At 39.7% G+C, this 22,281-nt stretch overlaps 1 protein-coding gene across 1 annotated transcript in view; it reads left to right on the top strand.

Moving 5' to 3' along the window:
- LOC131478773 (lysine-specific demethylase 6A-like) overlaps positions 1-22,281 on the top strand; it is a 94,210-nt gene that overhangs the window by 43,886 nt on the left and 28,043 nt on the right. The window contains 8 exon segments of the mRNA XM_058659345.1: positions 5,215-5,273; positions 7,771-7,891; positions 14,847-14,901; positions 16,751-16,785; positions 19,038-19,131; positions 20,637-20,763; positions 21,427-21,525; positions 21,744-21,963. Coding sequence (XP_058515328.1) covers positions 5,215-5,273; positions 7,771-7,891; positions 14,847-14,901; positions 16,751-16,785; positions 19,038-19,131; positions 20,637-20,763; positions 21,427-21,525; positions 21,744-21,963 — 810 coding nt within the window.

The raw sequence follows: 22,281 nt of genomic DNA, 5'->3' as shown, positions 1-22,281 counted from the left end.
GTACTGGGCCTGGACTGGTCTGGCCTGCTGCAATACCTGGCCAGCACATCAACAAGCGCTACAGCCCCTAGACCACGCTGTCATGCATGCCACTAGGTGCTACAGTCTTGCCCAACCTGTTCTCCCACAGCCTCTGCTCTTGCATTCACCAGCAGGGGAGTCCCCAGTGTTTCCCCACCAGTCTCATTGCCAGGTCTGGGTCTTGCATGTGCTGGTGTGAGTTTCGCACCATCCTGACATGAACCACCCACAGTGTCAGTTCTTGATGATGGGTATTGTAGCTAAGTCCAGTGGGCGTGGACCTCACCCTGTCCTGGGTTTGTGTGTGCCAATGGGTGTTGAGGCCTGGTCAATCCTGTCCTATCCCCAGACCTGGCCCACACATCAACAAGTGCTGCAGTCTTACCTGTCCTGGCTCTTGTTCTTCCCAGCAGGAGCTGTGGACTAGCAGGGCAGTTCCCCAAGTTCGCCTACCATGCCTACTCCCAACTCTGGTTCTCATGTGTGCCAGTGGGTACAGCAGCCCTCTTTGGCATGGTCTGCCCTCAGTGCCAGTGTTTGCCCCATGCACCAATGCTTTTCTCAGCCTGGACTCCACTTTGTCTTCTGGCTTCAGCCCCCCATAACCACAAGTGTCAGGTGAGTTTGGTGGTCCAACCTGGTTCATCTTCTCACCGCCCATAATTCTCCTGGGAAAATGGTGGGTGCTACAGTCCCACAGAGGTGAGCTCACAATTGCCCTGCAGAATCTGCCAAAGATTCAGACCTCTCAAATTCTGGTAGGTGCTGTGGCCCAGCCTGATGTTGCCCTCTCCCTTGTCTGACTCTCATGGTCAGGTTCTGCAGCCTAGCCCAGCCAGCCGTGCCGCCCAGTCTCTAGGTTTGGCAAGTACCAGTGTGTGGTTGATAGGAACAGTCTGATTATAAGTGTTTACTTACTCCCATCTCCATCTACACTGCTCCATCAATACATACCTGAATGGGTATAGACAAAAATGAATCCATGGGAAATATGAGTAGTAATATTATCAATAATCTTATTTGTATTCTTAATATTACTACACTTTTATCTGAGATTGATGATCTAGAAATAGCTACAACAATAGACCTTTTATGTAAACTATGCTGTGACTTAATAAGGGATATAGTATGTATGTTGGAACTATTGAACAGAAGTGACTCCATCTTCCTAGACTACTGGTGAAATGGAGTCACCTCTCATATCACTCCTGTCAAGAAGCTCTTATGCAAGTAAACAGGTTAAAAAAACAAGTTCTGGTAAAAATTATAAAAGAAGAAAAATATGTTTTGACAAAAATGTAAAAAAACATGTTTTGCAGAATTAAGAAAAAGCCAAGAGTGTTATTGATAGATAAGTTATAACCAATTAAAAATAAGTAAACATGTTTGTGAAGTGAAAGTAACCAATGGAAATACGTTGTAAACAAGTAATAACCAACCAAAAACATTGTAAGCAACTAATGGCTTGACCCCCTGAATTGTATATAAATGCTTTGGTCCCAGTCACCTGAAGCCTGTAGGCTCCCACTAGATCGGAGCCAAACCCCCTTTGGCTTCCACCCAAAGCCAACAAGCTCCCACCAGACCAGAGCCAACCTGTTGGGCTTCACAGAAGCTAGCAGGCTCTCACCAGACCGGAGCCAACGCCCAGCGGGCTTCCATGACAGATAAGCTAAGAAGCGCTCTTGGTGGCTTCCCTCATCCTGTTGGTGTGTGCAGGCCTGAATAAAGCTCTGATCGCAAGCATACATTCTCTTGACTGGTCGCGTTGTTTGAGTGACTGGGCTCGGTGTTCGCGACAGTGGTGTTGATGTTATTTTAGCCCAGCACAGTTATCCCATGTGGACTAGCACATTAGCCTGACCCAGACATACTGTTGGCTTCCCCCTCTAAACCACCTCATCTCAGCTCTCTCACCTTCCTGCAAATGTAGTAGCCCACTCCATCGAAGATTCCAGAAGTCATTCCTCCCCTATCAAATATTCCCTTATCTGCTCCTCCCAGTATGTTCCCCGATCCCTCCACAAGCATCTGCAGCAACCCAACCCATGGCCTGTGTGGCATGTCTCAATCTAGTGTTCCTAGCTTCTCCACTTACCTTAAAAAAAAAAAAAAAGACAGCAAGTATACTTATATATTTGGCATTTACCAGACCCAGAATGCCCAGCAGCTGTTGGCTACTTTTATTTCAATGGTGTGACACTTGCTTACATTTAAGGCATCCTAGGCAGTTGCCTACATCTAGGAATTCAATGATTTTTATAATGCTTTAATGTTTTGTCATTGGGTTTAAGATTCAACATGCACATTTTGGAGTAACAACGAAGCATGTTCACAATAAAACATGTATGTGCAATTATTCTTACTTGTATTTTTATTAATTTCTTTTCAGCCTTTTGATTCAGTCTGATGATTATTTGCCTTGCTTTATAGAAATTTTTTTACATTTTTTTTCTTTTGGAGTAATCAATAAGAAACTGTAAGGACTGGCATTGTTTGTTATACTGGATTAGTTGCTTCCTGTGGCCCGATGTTTCACATTAGTGCTTGTGATTTTTCTTTTTTAGCTCCTGCTACTGTGCCTAGCAAAACACAGGAGCTTTTTACATGGGAGACATGTGGAATTCTTAACTGCAGTCTGAGCTAACCCTGGACATTGTGGTTATATGGATAGTGAACTAGTGGATGAAAAATTCTTTTTCTCTGTAGTGCTTCCTTTAAAATAAATGAGTAAATCCTAAAATACAGAAGCTTCTTACGTCCTGTCTTGTAAGTTTTTTTTCTACTGCATCTGCTTTTCATTTATTTGGTGGTTGGTAATTAGAGAATTTCTTAAAAGATTTATTTTGTTGATTTGAAGGTAGTCGAAAAGGACAGAATCTTACATTTGCTCGTTCACTTCTCCAGTCATTTCAGTGGTCTATGACCCTGACCTTTGTTCTTGCTGTTAATAATTAGTCCTTTTCAATTTGGGAACAGAAACAAGAGTGTATGAAGATGGGTCTGCAAGTTTGACCTTTATCTTCAACATCATAACATACATTTCACCACCATCCCACTTCTGTTTCACCAAAATTTGATGCTTGTTTTTCAATTTTAGTATAATGCATGTGGCTGTTAAGAAGTTCTTTTTAAAGTGAAATCTTTATTCCTGTTGTTTTTAAAATAATTTTTTAAAGATTTATTTTATTTTCACTGAAAAGACAGATATACAGAGAGGAGGAGAGACAGAGAGGAAGATCTTCCCTCCGATGTTTCACTCCCCAAGTGAGTCGCAATGGCCGGTGCGCGCCGATCCGATGCCGGGAACCTGGAACCTCTTCCGGGTCTCCCACGTGGGTGCAGGGTCCCAAAGCTTTGGGCCGTCCTCGACTGCTTTCCCAGGCCACAAGCAGGGAGCTGGATGGGAAGTGGAGCTGCCGGGATTAGAACCGGCGCCCATATGGGAGGTGGAGGATTAGCCAGTAGAACTAATGTACCAACCGCAGATTTTTTTTATTATTTTATTTTCTTCCATTTTTTAAAATTATTGTGAAAATATTTACATAGTTAATTAGGGTAAAAGGTTCAAGGGCTACAGGAAAATGGGTAAAACTATTAATTCCACATTGTTTGTTTCATGTATCTGAGGTAAAGGGGGATATTGAGGGAGAAGCCCCACCCGGTTTCCCGCCCACCCCAGGTCCCGGATGTGGGGCATGCTATGAGGTTCTTGCTCAAGTGGTCTGATATCTCACCACTCCAAGCACAATGTGGTCTTTGAAGAATCCACTGATTGACATAGTCCATCATAGAGCCTCCATTTGCCCCATATTTCGCTGCCAACATATAGCTGAGATGGTTGATTGACTTGTTCTGTCTTATGTCTTTTCTTGGTTAGGGTTCTGAGTCTAGCAGTTCGATTGGGGAGATCTCCAAAGAAACTTTGAGGTATTCCTAGACCAGATTCTTATATGTTCTAGCAAGCACAGGGCCCGGCACAGTCCATCGCCCCAATCAGCTGGTGGTTGCAATTGCTGGGTTGGTTCTGTTTTCAGTCCTGACTTCCACTGGAACCAATGGGTGTTGCAGTCCAGCCTGGTTCTGCCCAGCACACACTCGGCCCTCACATAAACCAGTGGGAACTGCAGCCTAGTTGGAGAGACCCACAATAACCCCCACCAGGCCCGCCCCCTACCCTGGTTTGCCAGTCTGTGTAGCAGTAGACCAGTCTGTCCCACATCCCATTCGGCTCTCGTACATGTCAATGGGTATTAAAACCTTGTTCCATCTAACCAGCTCCACTATCCAGCCTTCACGGATGTTGTTGAGTGTCTCTGTGTCTAGCCACCCCAGCCCCTGTCCCAGTTTTCATGCCCTCCTGTGGGAGTGGTAACCCAAGAGGGAGGATCCCACATTTTCCCTCCAGGCCTCTCCCACTCCCGGATTTTGCACTCTCCAGGTGGTTCTGTGGTTTGACTTGACAGAATTAGCTCCCAGGGCCAGCTTCTGCCAGTTGATGCTGTGGATAAGCCCAAACATCCCTCACCCACTCTAATTTATGCTTGCACCAGTAGGAACAATCAACCCAGCCTGGCTTTTCCCTGATCTAGTCCACATGCAGCGCATAGGTGTTGTAGCCCTGCTTAGTCTGGTCTGTCCCCATCCCAGCCCACGCTCTCCAGTGGGAGTAGCTGTCCGGCGAGGGACAAGCCCCTTAATCCCCCTGCCGGCTCTGTCCCTCCCTTCCTGGTTCTCACGTGTGCTGGTTGGGTGCTGCAGTCACATCCGGTACAGGCAACCTCACCCTGGCAATCCATAATGTGCACTGGTTTTTGTCGCGACCAAACCCAGCTCAACCCACACTCTGTTCTGGTGTTTGGATTTGCTGGTGGATGACGTGAACTGATTCAGCCTGGTCTTCCCCCGACCCATGCCAAATGTATGCCAGTGGGAAACTTTCCATGGCCTGTTCTGGGCTGTTCTGCGCTTAGCTGCAAGAACAGCTTCTGCCAGAGTAGCTCTCCATCTTTCAATGAGCAAAATAAAATGGCTAAGATACTTTACAAATTTTTGGTCTCCTTGTTAGCTATTTTACGTATTTGAGAATTCAAGATATCTATGTGATTGACTTATTGTATGTAATGATATTTAAAGTTTTTACTAAAAATCTTTTTTTCTTTTTTTGCTTTCTTCTTTTTAAAATAAAAACAGAATGCTGCATTTTTGTATGGACTTGGTCTGGTCTATTTCTACTACAATGCTTTTCATTGGTAAGTTGGTTTATGCCAGGTATTTCTACTAAGTTATATTTGTGGTGATTACACACAAACATGGATGTACATTATTTGTAATCTATCATAAGTTCATAGTTTCCCTTATAGGAATAATGGATAGTTTTTAGCATTGAGAGAGTAATTGTGGTGGTAAGCTGCAAGATGAGGCAGTGTGTATAGATACTTCATGATTCTGTGTATAGAGACTCCTGATATGTTCAAAGACATATAGAGGACAATTACACCTAGTTTTGTTACTGTTATGTATAAACTGTCCTGAATGTTTATTACCAAAATAAATTTGTAGTTATCATTATCTAAAGGTGAATTCTTAACTTGCATAGTTTTCCCTTGTGATTATTTCTTCCTCATCTGTTTTTGAGCTAATTTACTCAGTACAGAGTGAGTTTTATTAGTCTACAGATAGACATTTATAATATCTGCAGCTCTCCCATGCCATCAATTAAACATTGCTTTAAATAATCCTTAAGCATGTCACTAATTGTGTGGTGAATTGTGGGTAAAACTGGTAACAGAATGGGACTAATCTGCTTCTGTGTAAAGTTTTTGAAGAGTCAGAATATTCAGAAATTTGAATTTAGTAACCTAATTCTATTGATATAGAAAATAGGATTTTGTGTTTTTATTTATTGTATTTATATACTGATGCAAATAACTAATAATTTAATGCATAATGTTTACACAGAGAAAATAGTGGTTTTTTAGCATATAATTGTGAGTTGAAATCACAAGACCTTTCTGATCATTTACAGTTGGGAAGAGCCTCAGAGTTCTTAAGTTAATCATACAAGGTATATTTATGAATAAGACTTGATTTTCTTCACTGATGATCAAGTTCTGTTAGAAAGATAATACAGATAATGTAGGGGCCCAGTGCCGTGGCCTAGCAGCTAAAGTCCTTGTCTTGAATGCGCTGGGATCCCATATTGGATTTGGGACCCTGCACCTGTGTGGGAAACCCGGAAGAGGTTCCAGGTTACCAGCTTCAGATTGGCTGTTGCGCTCACTTGGGGAGTGAATCATCGGACGGAAGATCTTCCTCTCTGTCTCTCCTCTCTGTATATCTGACTTTGTGATAAAAATAAGTAAATCGTAAAAAAAAAAATATAGTGTAGAACTAAGATTAAAGGTAGGGACCCGATATGGTAGCCTATGGACAAAGTTCACACCTTACATATACCAGGATCCCATATGGGCACCAGTTCTAATCCCGGCAGCTCCACTTCCCATCCAGCTCCCTGCTTGTGGCCTGGGAAAGCAGTCGAGGACGGCCCAAAGCCTTGGGACACTGCACCCGTGTGGGAGACCTGGAAGAGGTTCCTGGTTCCCGGCTTTGGATCAACACATCTGTAGCCATTGTGGTCACTTGGGGAGTGAATCATCAGAGAAAAGATCTTCCTCTCTGTCTCTCCTCCTCTGTGTATATCTGACTTTCCAGTAAAAATAAAATAAATATTAAAAAAGATTAAAGGTAAATTGATAAGTCAGCTAAGATTGAATTAAATTCCACCTCTTAGAAACAGTATCAGTTGAGCTGGCGTCTTTGCTGTGGAATCATGAATGATCTTACTTTCACATGTTATACTAGAATTAGGAAATTCACAAAGAAACAAATATGAGATGACCCCTGTATGTGCCATATTTGCTTATAATGATTTCTAATCATGAAAAGCGAAAATAAAGCCTCTGTTGGTAGACTTTAGTAGAAAATAATGGAATCAGCACAACATCTTCACTTCAACTTCTCAGAAACCTTGTTACTGCTTGTTCTTTGAATTGTTTCAGGAAAATTTAAAGCAGTTATTTAGACTGAAGTCATTTTGAAACCTTAAGTATTGTCAAATAAGTGACAAAATTGAGAAGACATTGTACCAAACTTTCTTCCCTGGGTCTATTCCTTTTTGCTATTTATGTATATTTTGCTTTTTATTAGCAATTATATTAAAACACAGTAGTTACAGTGAAATAAATAAGTCAATCCCAAAAGGACAAATATAATGTTTTCCCTGATATGACGCAAAACTTCATGCGACACATAAAACAGTAGCTATATAGGTAATCCATGTAGTCGTCTAGAGGAGCTCTATAATAGAGATTGTCATATCCAGCTGTGAGGATACAACACAGTATGCTTCCTATACTTCCAAATCAAAGAGGGACCCCCAATGAAACTGTTAAATATCTTGACAATAGGATGCTGGACTCTGTCATTGTCCGTACCTACAATGTCAAGATATACTTAAATAGCAGATGATGAACTTATGAGTGTTCTGTTGTATAATATAGGAGCAATTAGTAGAACGAAGGATATTAGGGAGGAGAATAGTGAAAATGTTAGTGGAACTGTTTCATAAAATAAATTAAAACATGAGAAACAAGAACAAAAAAAGGTAGCCACGTTCTTTCTGTATTATCAAGCAAACTACATGTAATTATTAGAAACATAACAGTGTCCTTTGCTATGTTTTCTCAGGGCAATTAAAGCATTTCAAGATGTGCTTTATGTTGACCCCAGCTTTTGTCGAGCCAAGGAAATTCACTTACGACTTGGACTAATGTTTAAAGTGAACACAGACTATGAATCTAGTTTAAAGGTACGTGGATAACATTTTTCACAGGAGCATGCAAATATGCATGCATGTATGCTATTGTTATTGAAATTTAATTAGTCTCTAATTAGAAGATGTAAACACATGAGGTTGGTTTCATAGTGCAAAAGTGATGATGCTGACTGTTGTAGTACCTTGTATAAATATTAAGATATTTTCTTAAGTAATATTATTTAATTATTAACAAAATTTAAAATATTCAGGGCCATTGTTGGAGCTACTTTGCCCAGCTTGCCTGACCCCCAGGCCTGGCCCATGTGATCAGCAGTGAGAGTTGTAACTCATTAGGGGAGTTTCCCAAGTTCCTCCAGTTGACCCACTCCCAGACCCGTTCTCATACATGCCATTGGGTTTTACCAGTGCCCGGCCCAGTCTGGCCTTCCATTTGGCCTTGTACAAGCTGGTGAATGTTGCAGCCTGGCCCACCAAACACCCTATTCAGGATGCACATTCGGGTGCTGCTGCCTGACCAGTCCAGACTGTTGTGAGTTCCTTTACCTGTGATTAATGGCAGGCTCCTTGGTCACACCTAGCTTAGTCCAAAACCACCTCAACTCTTGAGCTAACCAGTGGGACTAGAATTTGCACAGGGTTTGGCCCACATGTCCCTCACAGGATCTACCCCCGGATATGGTTATTTCATGTGTTGGTTAATGTCATGGATCTTTCTTATCCATCATTCTGTCATGTACTAGGCTATCGTCCTGCTAGACCAGCCTCCAACCTTAGCTTTTGCATAGACTGGTGTTTGGTGGTCATTATTGTTCAGTGGTAACAAGTTCTACACAGGACTTGAAGGAGGCTGGTTTATCAGTCTGACCCATGAAGATCATATGTACCCTTTCCTCCAAACCACTAGGTCTCAGGACCCTCACTTACTTTCAAAGGAAAAGTTACTCTGTTGTTGAGAGTCTTCAGGATTGATTCGCAACCCATAAGCACAGTGGGCTGAACACGAAGGTACCTAGGCAGTAATTCATAGCCCCAAACCCCAGAGCTCCCAGCTGGGCGGCCAGTAGGTATAATCTGGCGCCAAATGGTGAACTGGCTGTCCAGGGAGAGTTCACCACGTGTACACAGTGGCTGGACTCAGTACTGCAAGCATGGAGATGGACCTATCCTGGAACCTGCTGGAAGTTTTAACCCTGAGAACCCAAGGTTGTTCCCTCCCAAACCAATCCCCTCCACCACACGATGTTGGCGGCAGGTGTTATTCATTTTTAATTCTTCTGGGCTGCTCCCTATTGTGGTTTTTTGAACTCACCTTCTGAGACCTTGTCCTGCCAGAGAAGTTTCCCAGGCCCCTCCATCAGAGACTCTCCCAGTGTCAGCTCTCGTCCACACAGCTGGGTCCCTGGCTCGGCCCTACTAAGTCCACCTCCTGACATAGTAGAAGCAATCGCCTTTTCTGAATAGGCTTCAATCCATTCTGCTTAATGATACAGATACAGCCCACACCTAGCTCAGCAAATGCAAAAACCTAACCTAACCCATCCTACACCTATCCTAATTCTGTCAAGCTCCAATGGTTGCTGGGGTGTAGCCCAGTCCGGTGTGCTCAACTCCAGGCCACACTTGTTCTTAGATATGCTGCAGCCATGTACAGACCAGAACACAGCTCCCATTCCAGCCCATATGCCTACAATGGCAACCACAACCTATCCAAGATGTCCCCTAAGCTCCCAACTAGGTCTGTTTCCAGTTGTAGATCTTGCATGTGGCAATGGTTGCTTTGACCAAGCTTGGCATCATCCCTTACCTGTCATGGCGTTTGCCTTTGGATGCTGTAGTATGTCATGACCTGGCCTGACTCAAGTTCCAACACTCACTGATTGGTGCTGCAACCTGGTCCTATTACCATCCCAGGTTCACACAAACTTGTAGGTGTGACAGCCTAGCCCAGCTTGACCTGAGCTCCACCCTGGCTTTTGCTCTTGTGTATGAGCCAAGTTTTGCTTGGCCTGACCTGGTCTACCTGCTCTCCCTCAAAAACCAGCCCACACATCAGCCATCAGTTGGAGTTACCCTGCCCAGGCTGCTCAACTCCTAGGCCTAGAACATGTGCTCACCATCAGGAACTATGATCCCAATCGGGGAGTTTCCCAAGTTCCCCCACTCAGCCCACTTCCTGACCCAGATCTCACATGCTCCAACAGATGCTAGGTCCTTGTCTGGCATAGCCTACCACTGTGTCTCAGCCTTTGTATGAGCTGGAGGTGTTGCAGTCCAGCTCTTACCCACTACCTGTGCTTCAGCCTGGACCTGCCTAGCCTGCTTCCAGCCCCAGCACCTGTAAACGTCAGCGGGTTCCATGATTACTCCTAGTTCAGATATCCACCACCCCAACTCTGAACCTAACCAATGGGACTTGTATTTCCACAGGGTTGGGCTCATTTATCACTCCCAAGAATCTACCCTGGACATGGTTCTCTTGCACGCTGGTTAGTGTCATGACCCAGCCTAACGTGACCCATCCCCTGTTCTGACACTCAATCAGGTACTGGCATCTAGCCCTGGCATACATGCCGCAGGCACTGTTTTTCTGTAAGCTGGCTTGTGGCAGTGATGTTGTGCACTAACAGCCCACATCAGGACTCCCATGAGGGCTGGTGAATCAGTCTGGCCCACACAGATCTTTTGGAATCTCCCCTGCAAACCACCAGGTCTGTCCCCTTGCTCACCTGCAAGTTTAGTGACCCCTTAGCTGGGAGTCACACTGGATTCATTCCTCACCTACATGCACAGTTACATACTCCAAAGACTCTAGAGCTCACCATCTATTGGACAGCTGGGCAAGCCAAGTGCCGCTCAGCACACTGGCCATCCAAAGCACAGAACTCACTCCCCGGGTGGCAGTGGTGGCTGTGGGTAGGGCCTCAATCATTGAGTCCTTCTTGGCTAAGGTACCCACAGTAGTCTCCATGTTGCTGGAGGCTCCCTCCACTCAAGCCCCATGGCCAAACTCCTCCTAGACACCTCTTGCTGCAAGATGGTGGCAGCAGGGCATAGCCAGGGATTTAGTCTAGTTCCCTAGATATTCCCTTGTGGCATACTTAGTATAAGGGGAGAAACATCTCAAGACTGGGCAAGCCCTGGACTTGCTCACCACTTGGCAGGTGAGCCCCTGCCCCAAACATTGAGTCTAACATGGCTCAGGCTCTGTTAGCAGCCACCACACTCCTGGAAGGTCCGTTCTGCCCATTTCTTAACTGGACTGTTTTTGTTGCTGCTGATAAGTTTTTGGAGTTTCTAGTAAATCCTAGGTATTAGCTCTTTTTCTGTTGTGCAGTTTGCAATATTTCTTTTTCAATATGTTGGCTGTCTCTTTCCAGTTATGTTGGTTGCAATACAGAAGCGGTTTAGCATGATGTAATCCATTTTATTTATTTTTGCTTTAATTGCCTATGGCATTTTCTAAGAAATCTTTACCAAAGTTGTTCCTTGTAGAGTGTCCAAGCATTTTCCTCAGGAAATTTGTTGTCAAGGTTATAGGTTTAGATCTTTATGCATTTAGATATGTTTATATAAGGCAGCTGCTAGCAGTTTTTCTTTTTCTTATTTTAATATTTAGTAATTCTCTCTTTTTTAAAAAGATTTATTTATTTTTATTGGAAAGGTGGATATACAGAGAAGAAGAGAGACAGGAACATCTTCTGTCTAATGGTTCTCTCCCCAAGTGATCGCAACGGCTGGAGCTGAGCCAATCCGAAGTCAGGAGCTCTTCCAGGTCTCCCACGCAGGTGCAGGGTTCCAAGGCATTGGGCCGTCCTCGACTGCTTTCCCAGGCCACAAGCAGGGAGCTGGATGGGAAGTGGAGCTGCCGGATTAGAACCGGCGCCCCTATGGGATCCCAGTGCACTAAGGCGAGAACTTTAACCACTGTGTTATTGCGCCAGGCCCAAGAGTTTGTTTTCTGTTTGTTTGTTTTTTTGTGTGTGTTTTTTTTTTATTTTTTTTTTTAAGTTAGATATACAGAGAGCAAAAGAAATAAAGAGGAAGATCTTCTGTGTGCTAAATCACTCCCCAAGTGGCCGTAACAGTTGAAGCTGAGCTGTTCTGGAGACAGGAGCCAGTAGCTTTTTCTGCATCTTCCATGTGGATGCAGGGTCCCAAGGTTTGGGGCTGTCCTCAAATGACTTCCCAGGGCACTTCCCAGGGAGCTGGATTGGAAGTGGAGTAACTTGGATACAAAATGGTTCCCAATATGGGATCCTGGTACAAGCAATGTGAGGACTTAGGCACTAGGTCACCACACTGGATCCTTGTTTCATTTATTGAAGACTGTCCTTTTTCCTTTGGGTGATTTCTGTTCCTTTTCATCAAAATTAATGGAGTATAAATATGTGAGTTCTTTTCTGGGAATTATGTTGTTGCTGTTTCATTGATCTTATTTGCTTTAGTGCCAGCACCAAGTTTTTTTTTTTTTTTTTAACCATATCCCCGAAGTTCATGTTGAAGTCTTGTATGTGATACTTGCGGCTTCCTGAAAATAATGTTGATGGCGTTTTGGTATATTTGGTTGACTTTTGGTAATATGCACTTTCTGATTTTATCAGTCCTAGTGGTTTAAGAAAATGGCACATTTTTATGTGTTTTTCTATTTTTCTATTGTATTTTTTTTATTTTTTTTAATGTTTTATAGTTTCTTCACTTAGATCCCTTACATTCTTGGTTTTATTTCAAGTTTTTTCCTCCTATGCTTGTGAGTGGTTCTGATCTTATAAGTTATCTCTCATAGAATTGATTGTGCATACTTAAATAGATTCATGTTGTATCTAAACTTTCTTGAAAGTTTCAGTTCTCTATGTAGAGCCATTGGTTCTTCTATATAGAGAATGATGCCATCTACAAGCAAGAATAATTTGAAGTCCTTTTTTTAAAATTATATTTCTGATGATCTTTACATAGTTAATTAGGGTAGAAAATGCAAGTTCTTTTTTCCCCATGTTTTAAATTATATTTTTGATCATCTTTACATAACTAATTAGGGCACAAAGGTTCAAGGGCACAGGAAAGTGGCTAAGACTATCATTTCCACACATATTTTATTTTTTGTATCTGGGGTAAAGCGGGAGGTAAAGGGAGAAGTCCCAGCAATCCTCCCATCCATTCCAGGTCCCCGATGTAGGGCATGCTCTGAAGGTCTTGCTCAAGTAGTTTTGATAGTTCAACAGTTATGAATTGCTGCCAATCTCACCAGAAAATGCAATTATATTTTATACACAACTGCCTGCTATACACCTTAAAACGGCTACAGGGTACTATTCAGCTGTCTCGTGTCTATTTTCATTTTAGTATTTAGCAGTTTATAGTGTTGAAACATAATTTTTACAGAACTTGGCAAATTTTAGGATAGACCAAACAAGCTTTTAACTCCAACAAGGCATATATCAACAACTGAGGAGCAGAAGAGTTTTAGGAGGGGTGTGCAGAGAAATCTTCAGTACCTTAGTGAGGAGTAACTAACCTTTGTGTCCTACCTAGTAAGGTATGTGTGAGTAAAAGCTGACCATTTCCTGTCTGGTTCTAAGATTTCCTTATTGGTCTCTCTATCTGATCTATTTTTTTTTGATGGGGCGTCCAGAGTGACTGCAATGGTCATTGCAAGAGAGGGTGGGGACCCAAAGTTGGAACCAGGCAAGGACCAGAGAAAGCTCCTCTCCCGTGTCCCGAAGGAAGTTTACTGTTCTTCTGTTTCTGCAGACCGCTCAGGGCTCCTGGCTATCATTCCTATGACCTTGGATCCCGGGAGGAAAGATTTGGGCTTCTTCCATCCCGTGTGGAAGATTCAAATGGGAGTGGGTGACCTCAGAGTTCTCGGCCTCCGAGGGCACTCCAATTCCCCGTGGTCTCCTTGGCAGTTGGGATGTAGTCCTTGGTGCCCGTGCTGATAGTCCTTGGTGAGGATCCGAGAGTCTCCAGGGTTGGGATACAAGCCTCCTCCTGTCCGCCTGCTCTGCTCTGGGGTCCCCTCCTCCTCTGTGCATATGACCTCCTGTTAAGAGGCTGTCAGGATCACTCTTGGATCTCAATGTATGTCTTCATGGTTTTTGCTAATGTTTAATGCAGATTCAGTCTGCTGTCTGTGAGTTACCTGTTATGTTCTTGATAGGTTATACTTTACATCTTGCTCACACATTCTAAAGAGATGGAAGATTTCTCTGCTCTCCCGACCCATTACAGAATAGCATACACCCTAGCATAATCTTGACTATCAGCACCTTGAAGAGCTAAACAGTGGTATGAGCAAATGTGACCTTTCCTGAATTCTTTCCCCATATTTGAGTAATGATCAGAGCACATACTACCAGTACATAGTACACTGTGTTGTTACATGTGGTGTTAAACAAGTGATACAATGTGGTGTTACACAAATAGCACGAATGATGAAGAGAACATAAAAGGAGCATATAGTAATTTTAATCTTTAAATTTGAAAACAAACACATTGAGAGACAGCTTAATAAAGAATTCTTTAAAAATTGCAAAGCTTTTTATAAATAGTGAAAATCAAAAGCAGAATCAAGAAGATTCATACAAGAAATTAAGAAACTTTTCTCACATGAGATAAGAACTAATTTAAAATGCAAAAACTCATTAATGAGGAATGATTCAATACCACAAATTAAAATACAATGAAACTCTTTAACAATGTCCAGGATGCTAGTCCCTCTTTGTAAATTATTACTTTGTTTACTTGAAGGTCCAGATGAATATTTTTCATGTAGTAAATTCATGTGCTTATTTCATAAAATTGATTCTTCCCTCCCATCAGTGTTTTCTTATGGGAGTTCACTAATAATATTTCAGTGTTCAAGAGTAAAACTATCATTTAGTTGTATAATATGTTTTATTTAATAGCAGGCCTAAAAGAAGCTAATATGGAAATATTTCTTACAGCTCTAAATGCTGTGCATTAATATGTTTTTTCTTTATTACAGCATTTTCAGTTAGCTTTGATTGATCGCAATCCTTGTACTTTGTCCAGCTCTGAAAGTAAGTGTTTTTTCTTCACATGTTTTTTAACTCATTAAATTTTTTTTTGTGAATTGCCATGAATGCACTTTTCACATGTGTTGTTTGTATCAGCTTATGCTGAAAGTCATTGTTTCCTGGTAGTGTGCCTCTTTTTAAATGGAAGGTTTAAAAAATATGTGTTTTGCACATTCTGTGCACTTTGACAATTCAAAATCTTTTCTGTGTGTTGTGATCAGCCATTTTCCAAACCTTAAACTAACCGCCCCAAAAACCAGGTAAATCCTTAAGAAAAAATATTATTATTACATGAGTAAGATACAAATATGAATGTATTTTTTTAGAGTCATGTTAGCTGGGAGAATAATATTCAAAGGAGGACAATAAGTTTTGGGAAAAAATGTTTGCATTGGTATTTACTTTTGGGTAGATTAAGTGTAAGATTTTTTATGGCATTTTTGTTGGTTTAAATCTGTAGGGGAAATTTTATTTTTAAGTATTTCTTAGTTTTATAATTATGCCCTGGAAGTGTGTTTAACTGAGGGGACCGGCACGATAGTGTAGTGGTTAAAGTCCTCGCCATATGGTGCCAGTTCAAATTCCTGTGGCTGCGTTTCGCATCCAGCTCCCTGCTTATGGCCTGGGAAATCAGTCGAAGAGGTTCCTGGCTTGGGATTGGCTCAGCTCTAGCTGTTGCGGCTCACTTGGGGCGTGAATCATTGGACGGAAGATCTTCCTCTCTGTCTCTCCTCCTCTATGTATATCTGACTTTGAAATAAAATAAATAAATCCTTTTTAAAAAGTGTGCTTAATTGAAATATGGAGACTTTTCTTAGTAGACACTGATTTTTATGGGTTGATAAGGTCAGAAATACAATACTTGAGACTGCATTTATAATTAATTGAACAGAACCAGGAATATAGGTATGTTTGCACTTTACTTCTTTACTCAATAATGTAGGATGATGTATTGTTAGGTAAAATGGACTGTCCATTTTTTTTTTGCTTAACTTATAAACAGACTTCTTGCAATCAGTGTGTTGAGTTTTTGTCAATTTGCTTAGTGCGATTTAAAAAAACCTAGGAAATCATAGTGAGGAAGATCTCTTAACTTGCAAAGGGCAAACAAATACAAACAATATATAAGTCTTTGCTTTTGTACAATACTAGGAGCCTGGTAAATATATGTAAGGGAGATGCTTTACACATATATGCTCACTGAATTACAAGATTTTCATTACTTGAATGCAGGAATTGGCAATTTTATCAAGCTTTTTAGGTACAATTTTATCTTTGTCAGGGATATGAGTCTTTAAAAAGCCAGATATAGAAATGTATGATCTGTTATTTTGGAAGATATTTAAAAGCAAAAATTAAGAATTTTAGAAAAAGAAAAAATGTAATTTAAATACTGAAGACTTTAGTCATCTTTGTTAGAGATGTTGAGGAATTCAAGCTATAGCAATGGAAATAGGAATAAAGGAGAGCTATGAAAGAAGCTGTAATATGCAGGCTATATTTAATATATTTCATATTTTTAAGCACTTGTGATATAATCTCACTTTTTAATGTTTGATTTTTCTCTTTCAACAGAAAAGTGATATAATCAAGGGACTGAAATAAAACTTATTTCTCCTATTTTTATTTGAACTATATACTTGTTATAATCCATAACAGTTTTTAGAACTACAAAGCAGCATATTGGATAAATGTATATCATTTTATTAAAAGCTCAATTTATCTACTTATTTGATTTTGCCATTTTAAGCACATTTATTTACTTAGTGTTTTTATGTCATTTCCACATTTGTTTTATTTTTTTAAATTGTGCTACATTGAAATTGATGATTTTCTATGGGTCCTTTTGCAGTTCAGTTTCACATTGCCCAGCTGTATGAAACTCAGGTAAGGAATAACAGCTAATAACGTCTTTACATATAACCAAAGTAAAGTAAAAATGTACTAATGTGGCAGTGCTGGTTTTTTGTCAGATTTTTACACTATCACCCTGAATGATTTTTATACATTAAGAATTTTGAGACTCAGTAAATAAATATTTAACAGGTTTTGTACTTGCCGTAAACTTTGTGATTTAGTTTCTTCCTTATGTATAATATTTAAAACTTAGTTTGACTTGCACTTACAAAATCTTTTACTATTTTATGTATAATGGCCTATTTTCTCAAAGTTCTGTGAATGCTTGTAATTACAAAGTGTCATAGAAGTGTATTTCTCTAACATAGATGGACACTTTGAAATGGACTATTTAAAGGTTATTTTTGAAGTAACTTCTATTTAACTTTAAGATTTATTTATTTTGATTTTTAAGTAAGATGTATAGAGAGGAGGAGAGACAGAGAGGAAGATCTTCGGCCAAATGATTCACTCTCCAAGTGATCACAATGGCCAGTGCTGCAATGATCTGAAGCCAGGAACCAGGAACCTCTTCAGGGTCTCCCACGCGGGTGCAGGATCCCAAGGCTTTGGGCCGTCCTCAACTGCTTTCCCAGGCCACAAGCAGGGGCTGGATGGGAAGCGAGCTGCCGGGATTGAACCATGTCCATATGGGATCCTGGTGCATTCAAGGTGGGAACTCTAGGGGCTAGGCCACTGTGCTGGTCCCATGGCTAAAAATTCTTAATGAGCCTTGCCTGGAGCAATGATTTAAAGATTAAATATTCCCCCTACATGGGCACCAGTGGGAGACCCAGAAAAAGCTCTTGGCTCCTGACAGGTTGGCTCAGCTGTGGTTGTTGCAGTCACTTGTGAAGTGAACCAGCAGAAAGAATATCTTTCTATTTCTTCTTCTTTCAGTAAATCTGCCTTCTCAATAAGCATAAAATAAATGTCTGAAAAATGATCAGCCAATTCCAATATTTCTTGTTGCTTAGAGCTTTACACTTTTTGGTTGTTAATCCTTTGAAATGCAGTATATGGGGGTGTTTCCTATAGTATGAAAATTTTTATTTTACTGTAATTTTTTTTTAGGAAAGAAAGATAATGTTATCATTTACTGATTGTTAGCATTACAGAATTTTTCCTGTGTCTTTCAAAAATAGACATAACTCATTTGTGATCAATTCCAAATGGCCTAATGGAGTATGAACTCTAAATTTAGGGAGACTTACAGAGGGAAAGGAGAGACAAAGAGCTCATGTGCTGGTTCACTCCCAAATGGTTACAATGGCTGGAGTTGGGCCAGTCCAAAGCCAGGAGCTTCCTGTGGGTCTCCCACGTGGGTGCAGTGTCCCAAGGCTTTGGGCCATCCTCGACTGCTTTCCCAGGCCACAAGCAGGGAGCTGGATGGGAAGTGGAGCTGCCGGGATTAGAACCGGCGCCCATATGGGATACAGCAGATGCAAGGCAAGGACTTTGCTCTGGTCCTGTTCTTAGCTTTTCCTTTCATGCTTATTGGTGATTTGTTTTTAGTTTCTGCAGGCCTTTGAGTATTTTTCCTTGTTTTTCTATTTTGTGAAAGGAGTACTAACTACTTGAATTAAATACCATATGTTACAATACTTCAGTCTATTTACCATTTTTCCTAGTCTTGTGTGCTCAGTATGTACTAAATTTGAAAGGAATTTCTTTAAGTAACATTAAGTAAAACTTTGTGTTCTATTTTGGTATCATCATTTTTTGTTCATGTTTTTAACTGTTCAGTCTTGGTTCTCATGAGACTTCATGCACTAACAGGGATGTCCAAGGCAAAGTATTGGTTTGGTTCGCACCCCTTCACAATATAGTTCAGCAGCATTTGAATGGAAGCTCCTTTGTAAGAAAATCAAAATCCACTATTCCAAATCACTTTTCTAGAAACTTTTAAACTTTTTTGTAAATACTTCTATTTACTAATTTACGCATAGATAATTCACAGTATCAGTTGCTGGTTTAATGACATGTTATATAGAATGTTAGTTTTAGTAACTTACGTCTAATAACAAATAGCACCTTTATTTTGGATTTTTTAAGAGTCATTTTATAGAAATTCTTTTACATTAGCTAGTTTTGGAAACAAGGCCACTTTGATAGAGAATAGTGATTGCTTTATTTACTTTTAGTTCTGCCTATCATTCAAAATGCTTGAGCAAGTATTGAGGATCAAGAGTGATTCTGTTTTATCATGTTTCTCTATTAATTTTTTTCTCCATATTCATCAGAAAAAGTATCACTCTGCTAAAGAAGCCTATGAACAACTTTTACAGAAAGAAAACCTTCCTGTACGAGTAAAAGCAACTGTGCTACAACAATTAGGTACATAAAAAAATAACTTTTATTATGCATTTCTTTCACTTTTTTTTTTTTCATTTGGGAAAACAGTGTTTTTCCTTTCAGTTGTAAGTCCACATTCATTTAGAAAAATGAGATATTTTGAGATTAATACTTTGATTAATTAACTTAGAGGAATATTTGTTGTATGTTATATGTATTCCTTTTTCTTCATTAAATAACTATTTTCATGTTTTTGAAAGGTACAGTAGTAAACAGGAAGAGAGAGTGGCAAGGGTCCCTTTTAGGTTAAATTAATGGGAAGCTGGATCAGAAACACAGTGGCTAGTACTTTAAAGGCAATGTGATATGGAACCTGGGAATCCCAACTGGGGACTTAACCTACTGCCAAGTTACCACTCTTGCCCCTTCTTTTCATTTATCTGGAATGAATATATTTATACTTTTTTCTTTTCAGTTTATTCACATAGCTAGTGATATAGGATACTTAGCATTTTTTACTAGTATGGTGAGTTGAAATATTTCATCTTAAAATTATAGATAAGCATCTGATTTTCAGTTTTTCTAGCAAGTTAACGATTGTATGATTAAGGAATCTAAAAAAAAATAGGTAACCATACTGTTGTACTTTGGATGATACCATACTTTCTAAAAAAACTGAGTTTTGTTGTCTTTTCATCTATACTATATCATTTGAAAATTTAGTTGGGTTTGGCTGATTTCCCGTTCAATATTTGTTTGCAATGATGAAATATGTACCAATATGAAATATTTGGGGGACTAGTGTTTGGATAGAGCAGGGAAACACACTACCTACAAAGTCTGGATTCTCTTGATTTTAGTCCTTGCAGCTGCTAAGATAATTTTATAAATTTGAATTTAATACAACTGTGAAGCAGTTATTCTGGCTTGATTGCATAGCACACAGAATCCTATAAATGTATTATACTTATTTAGTCATATTTTTCACGTAATACTTCCCATATATATGTAGCTGAAAATTTATGTTGGTTTTATTGTTTATTGTTTTTCATTAAGTAGTTAATTTGGCATGATATTGTAAGCAGGTGTTGGGAGTTTCTAATGTCCAAGAAAAATGTACTTGACAATTTATTTATATAACATTTTATCTAATTTACATAAGTGCATTTATATAAGTCTTATTCTTTGCAAATAAGCACCAGACTAATGGATTATAAGATTCTCATAGTGCATGGGTAAGTTTTTAAGGAAAAGCAAATATTTCATTTAATTACGGGATTGTTCTGAAATCAGAGGGAGCTGTATCATTTATTCTTTGGTAGTCCCCAAGTCGTTGGAATTTTTTTAGTTATCTGAAACAGCTTGACAACCTTGATTTAATATTTTGTGAAACAAGTTTTATTTTTGCCATATTTTGCAATTTTTCTTTTGGGAAATAAGCAATTTAAGGGTACATGAATTACTAGAAAACTCATTTGTTTGTTTCCTTCATGGTATTCTTGAAAGTATGAAAGAAATTGATACATACATTTTGTTTTTTCTTATAGGCTGGATGCATCATAACATGGATCTGGTAGAAGATAAAGCCACCAAGGAAAGTCATGCTATTCAGTATCTTCAGAAGTCATTGGAGGCAGATCCAAATTCTGGCCAATCCTGGTACTTCCTTGGAAGGTGAGATGAGACTCCTTTATATACTTAAGTATGTGTATGATGGTCCTGGCAAAGTAGTCTGCTGGCTAAAGTTGTCATCTTTCACATGCTGGAATCTGGTATGGACTCCAGTTTATTTCCAGCAGCTCCACTTCCCATCCAGCTCCCTGCTTGTGGCCTGGGAAAGCAGTGGAAGATGGCCCAAGGCCTTGGGACCCTGTACCCGCGTGGGAGACCTGGAGGAGGTTCCTGGCTCCTGGCTTTGAAATCAGCTCAGCTCCAGCTGTTGCAATAATTTGAGGAGTGAATCATCAGATAGAGGATCTTCCTCTCTGTCTCTCTTCTCTGTAATTCTGACTCCAGTGAAAATAACTTTTTTTTTTTTAAATCTAAAAAAGAAGGAAAGAAAATAAAAAATAAATAAATAAGGGTATTTGACCCTCAATATTATAAATTGAGCATCAAGTATTTAATAAAATACAGAGTAATCATTTACATAATGCTCACTGATAAGTGCTAGTTTATCAGTATATTATAGAAGATATCTGTCTACTCATGCATTTATAAAATCCATGTGTGTAAAAATGTGTATATTAGATTTTCTTTCTTGATTTATAGTGTATTTGATGTAACAAATTTCATTTATATGAATAGAATTACATATAAATATTTTTCACCTTTTAGGTGTTACTCAAGTATGGGAAAAGTTCAGGATGCCTTTATATCTTACAGACAATCTATTGATAAATCAGAAGCAAGTGCAGATACTTGGTGTTCAATAGGGTAAGGCTGACTGTGTTTATGTAAATGTTTTATTTGATACATAGAATAACTTCAATATACTTATACTTTTTTGTATTATTCATTAATTACATTGTATTAGTTTCATAGGTACTGGGATTTCCCCCACCCCTCCCCACACCCTGAATATACTTATACTTTGAAATATTTTCGTAAATACTGAGTAGTCAGCTTTGACAATTTTTTTTGTTTGTTTCTAGTGTGCTTTATCAACAGCAAAATCAACCTATGGATGCTTTACAGGCATATATTTGTGCTGTACAGTTGGACCATGGGCATGCAGCAGCTTGGATGGACCTAGGCACTCTGTATGAATCCTGCAATCAACCTCAAGACGCCATTAAATGCTACTTAAATGCAGCTAGAAGCAAAAGTTGTATTAATACCACTTCACTTGCAGCAAGAATTGAATTTTTGCAGGTAAAATGTTTGAAGTAGCATATCTTGAATGAATAACTGCCAGGATAAAAACGGCTCCATAGTTTGCATTTTTCTGTTTTTAAGTTTGACTTGTTTCCATATCTTCTCATATTTTGTGAAAATAGTTTACATTTCATTTTATGTAAGAGATTGTGCTTAAAATGTTCTTTACACATTTATTTTGTTGGTGCATACTAATTTGTAAGTGTTGCATGAATGTGCATGAACATTTTTGATTGAGATATCTGTTTTAAGTTGTTATCATATTTAAAAAGTAAAAAGATTTTCATTTTTGCTTGCAAGTTTATGAAAAGATTT

This window comes from Ochotona princeps, chromosome Y (genome assembly GCF_030435755.1).
Source record: "Ochotona princeps isolate mOchPri1 chromosome Y, mOchPri1.hap1, whole genome shotgun sequence".
NCBI lineage: Eukaryota > Metazoa > Chordata > Mammalia > Lagomorpha > Ochotonidae > Ochotona > Ochotona princeps.
The sequence above is the reverse complement of the archived record's forward strand: the minus strand, read 5'-3'. Positions and strand labels throughout refer to the sequence as shown.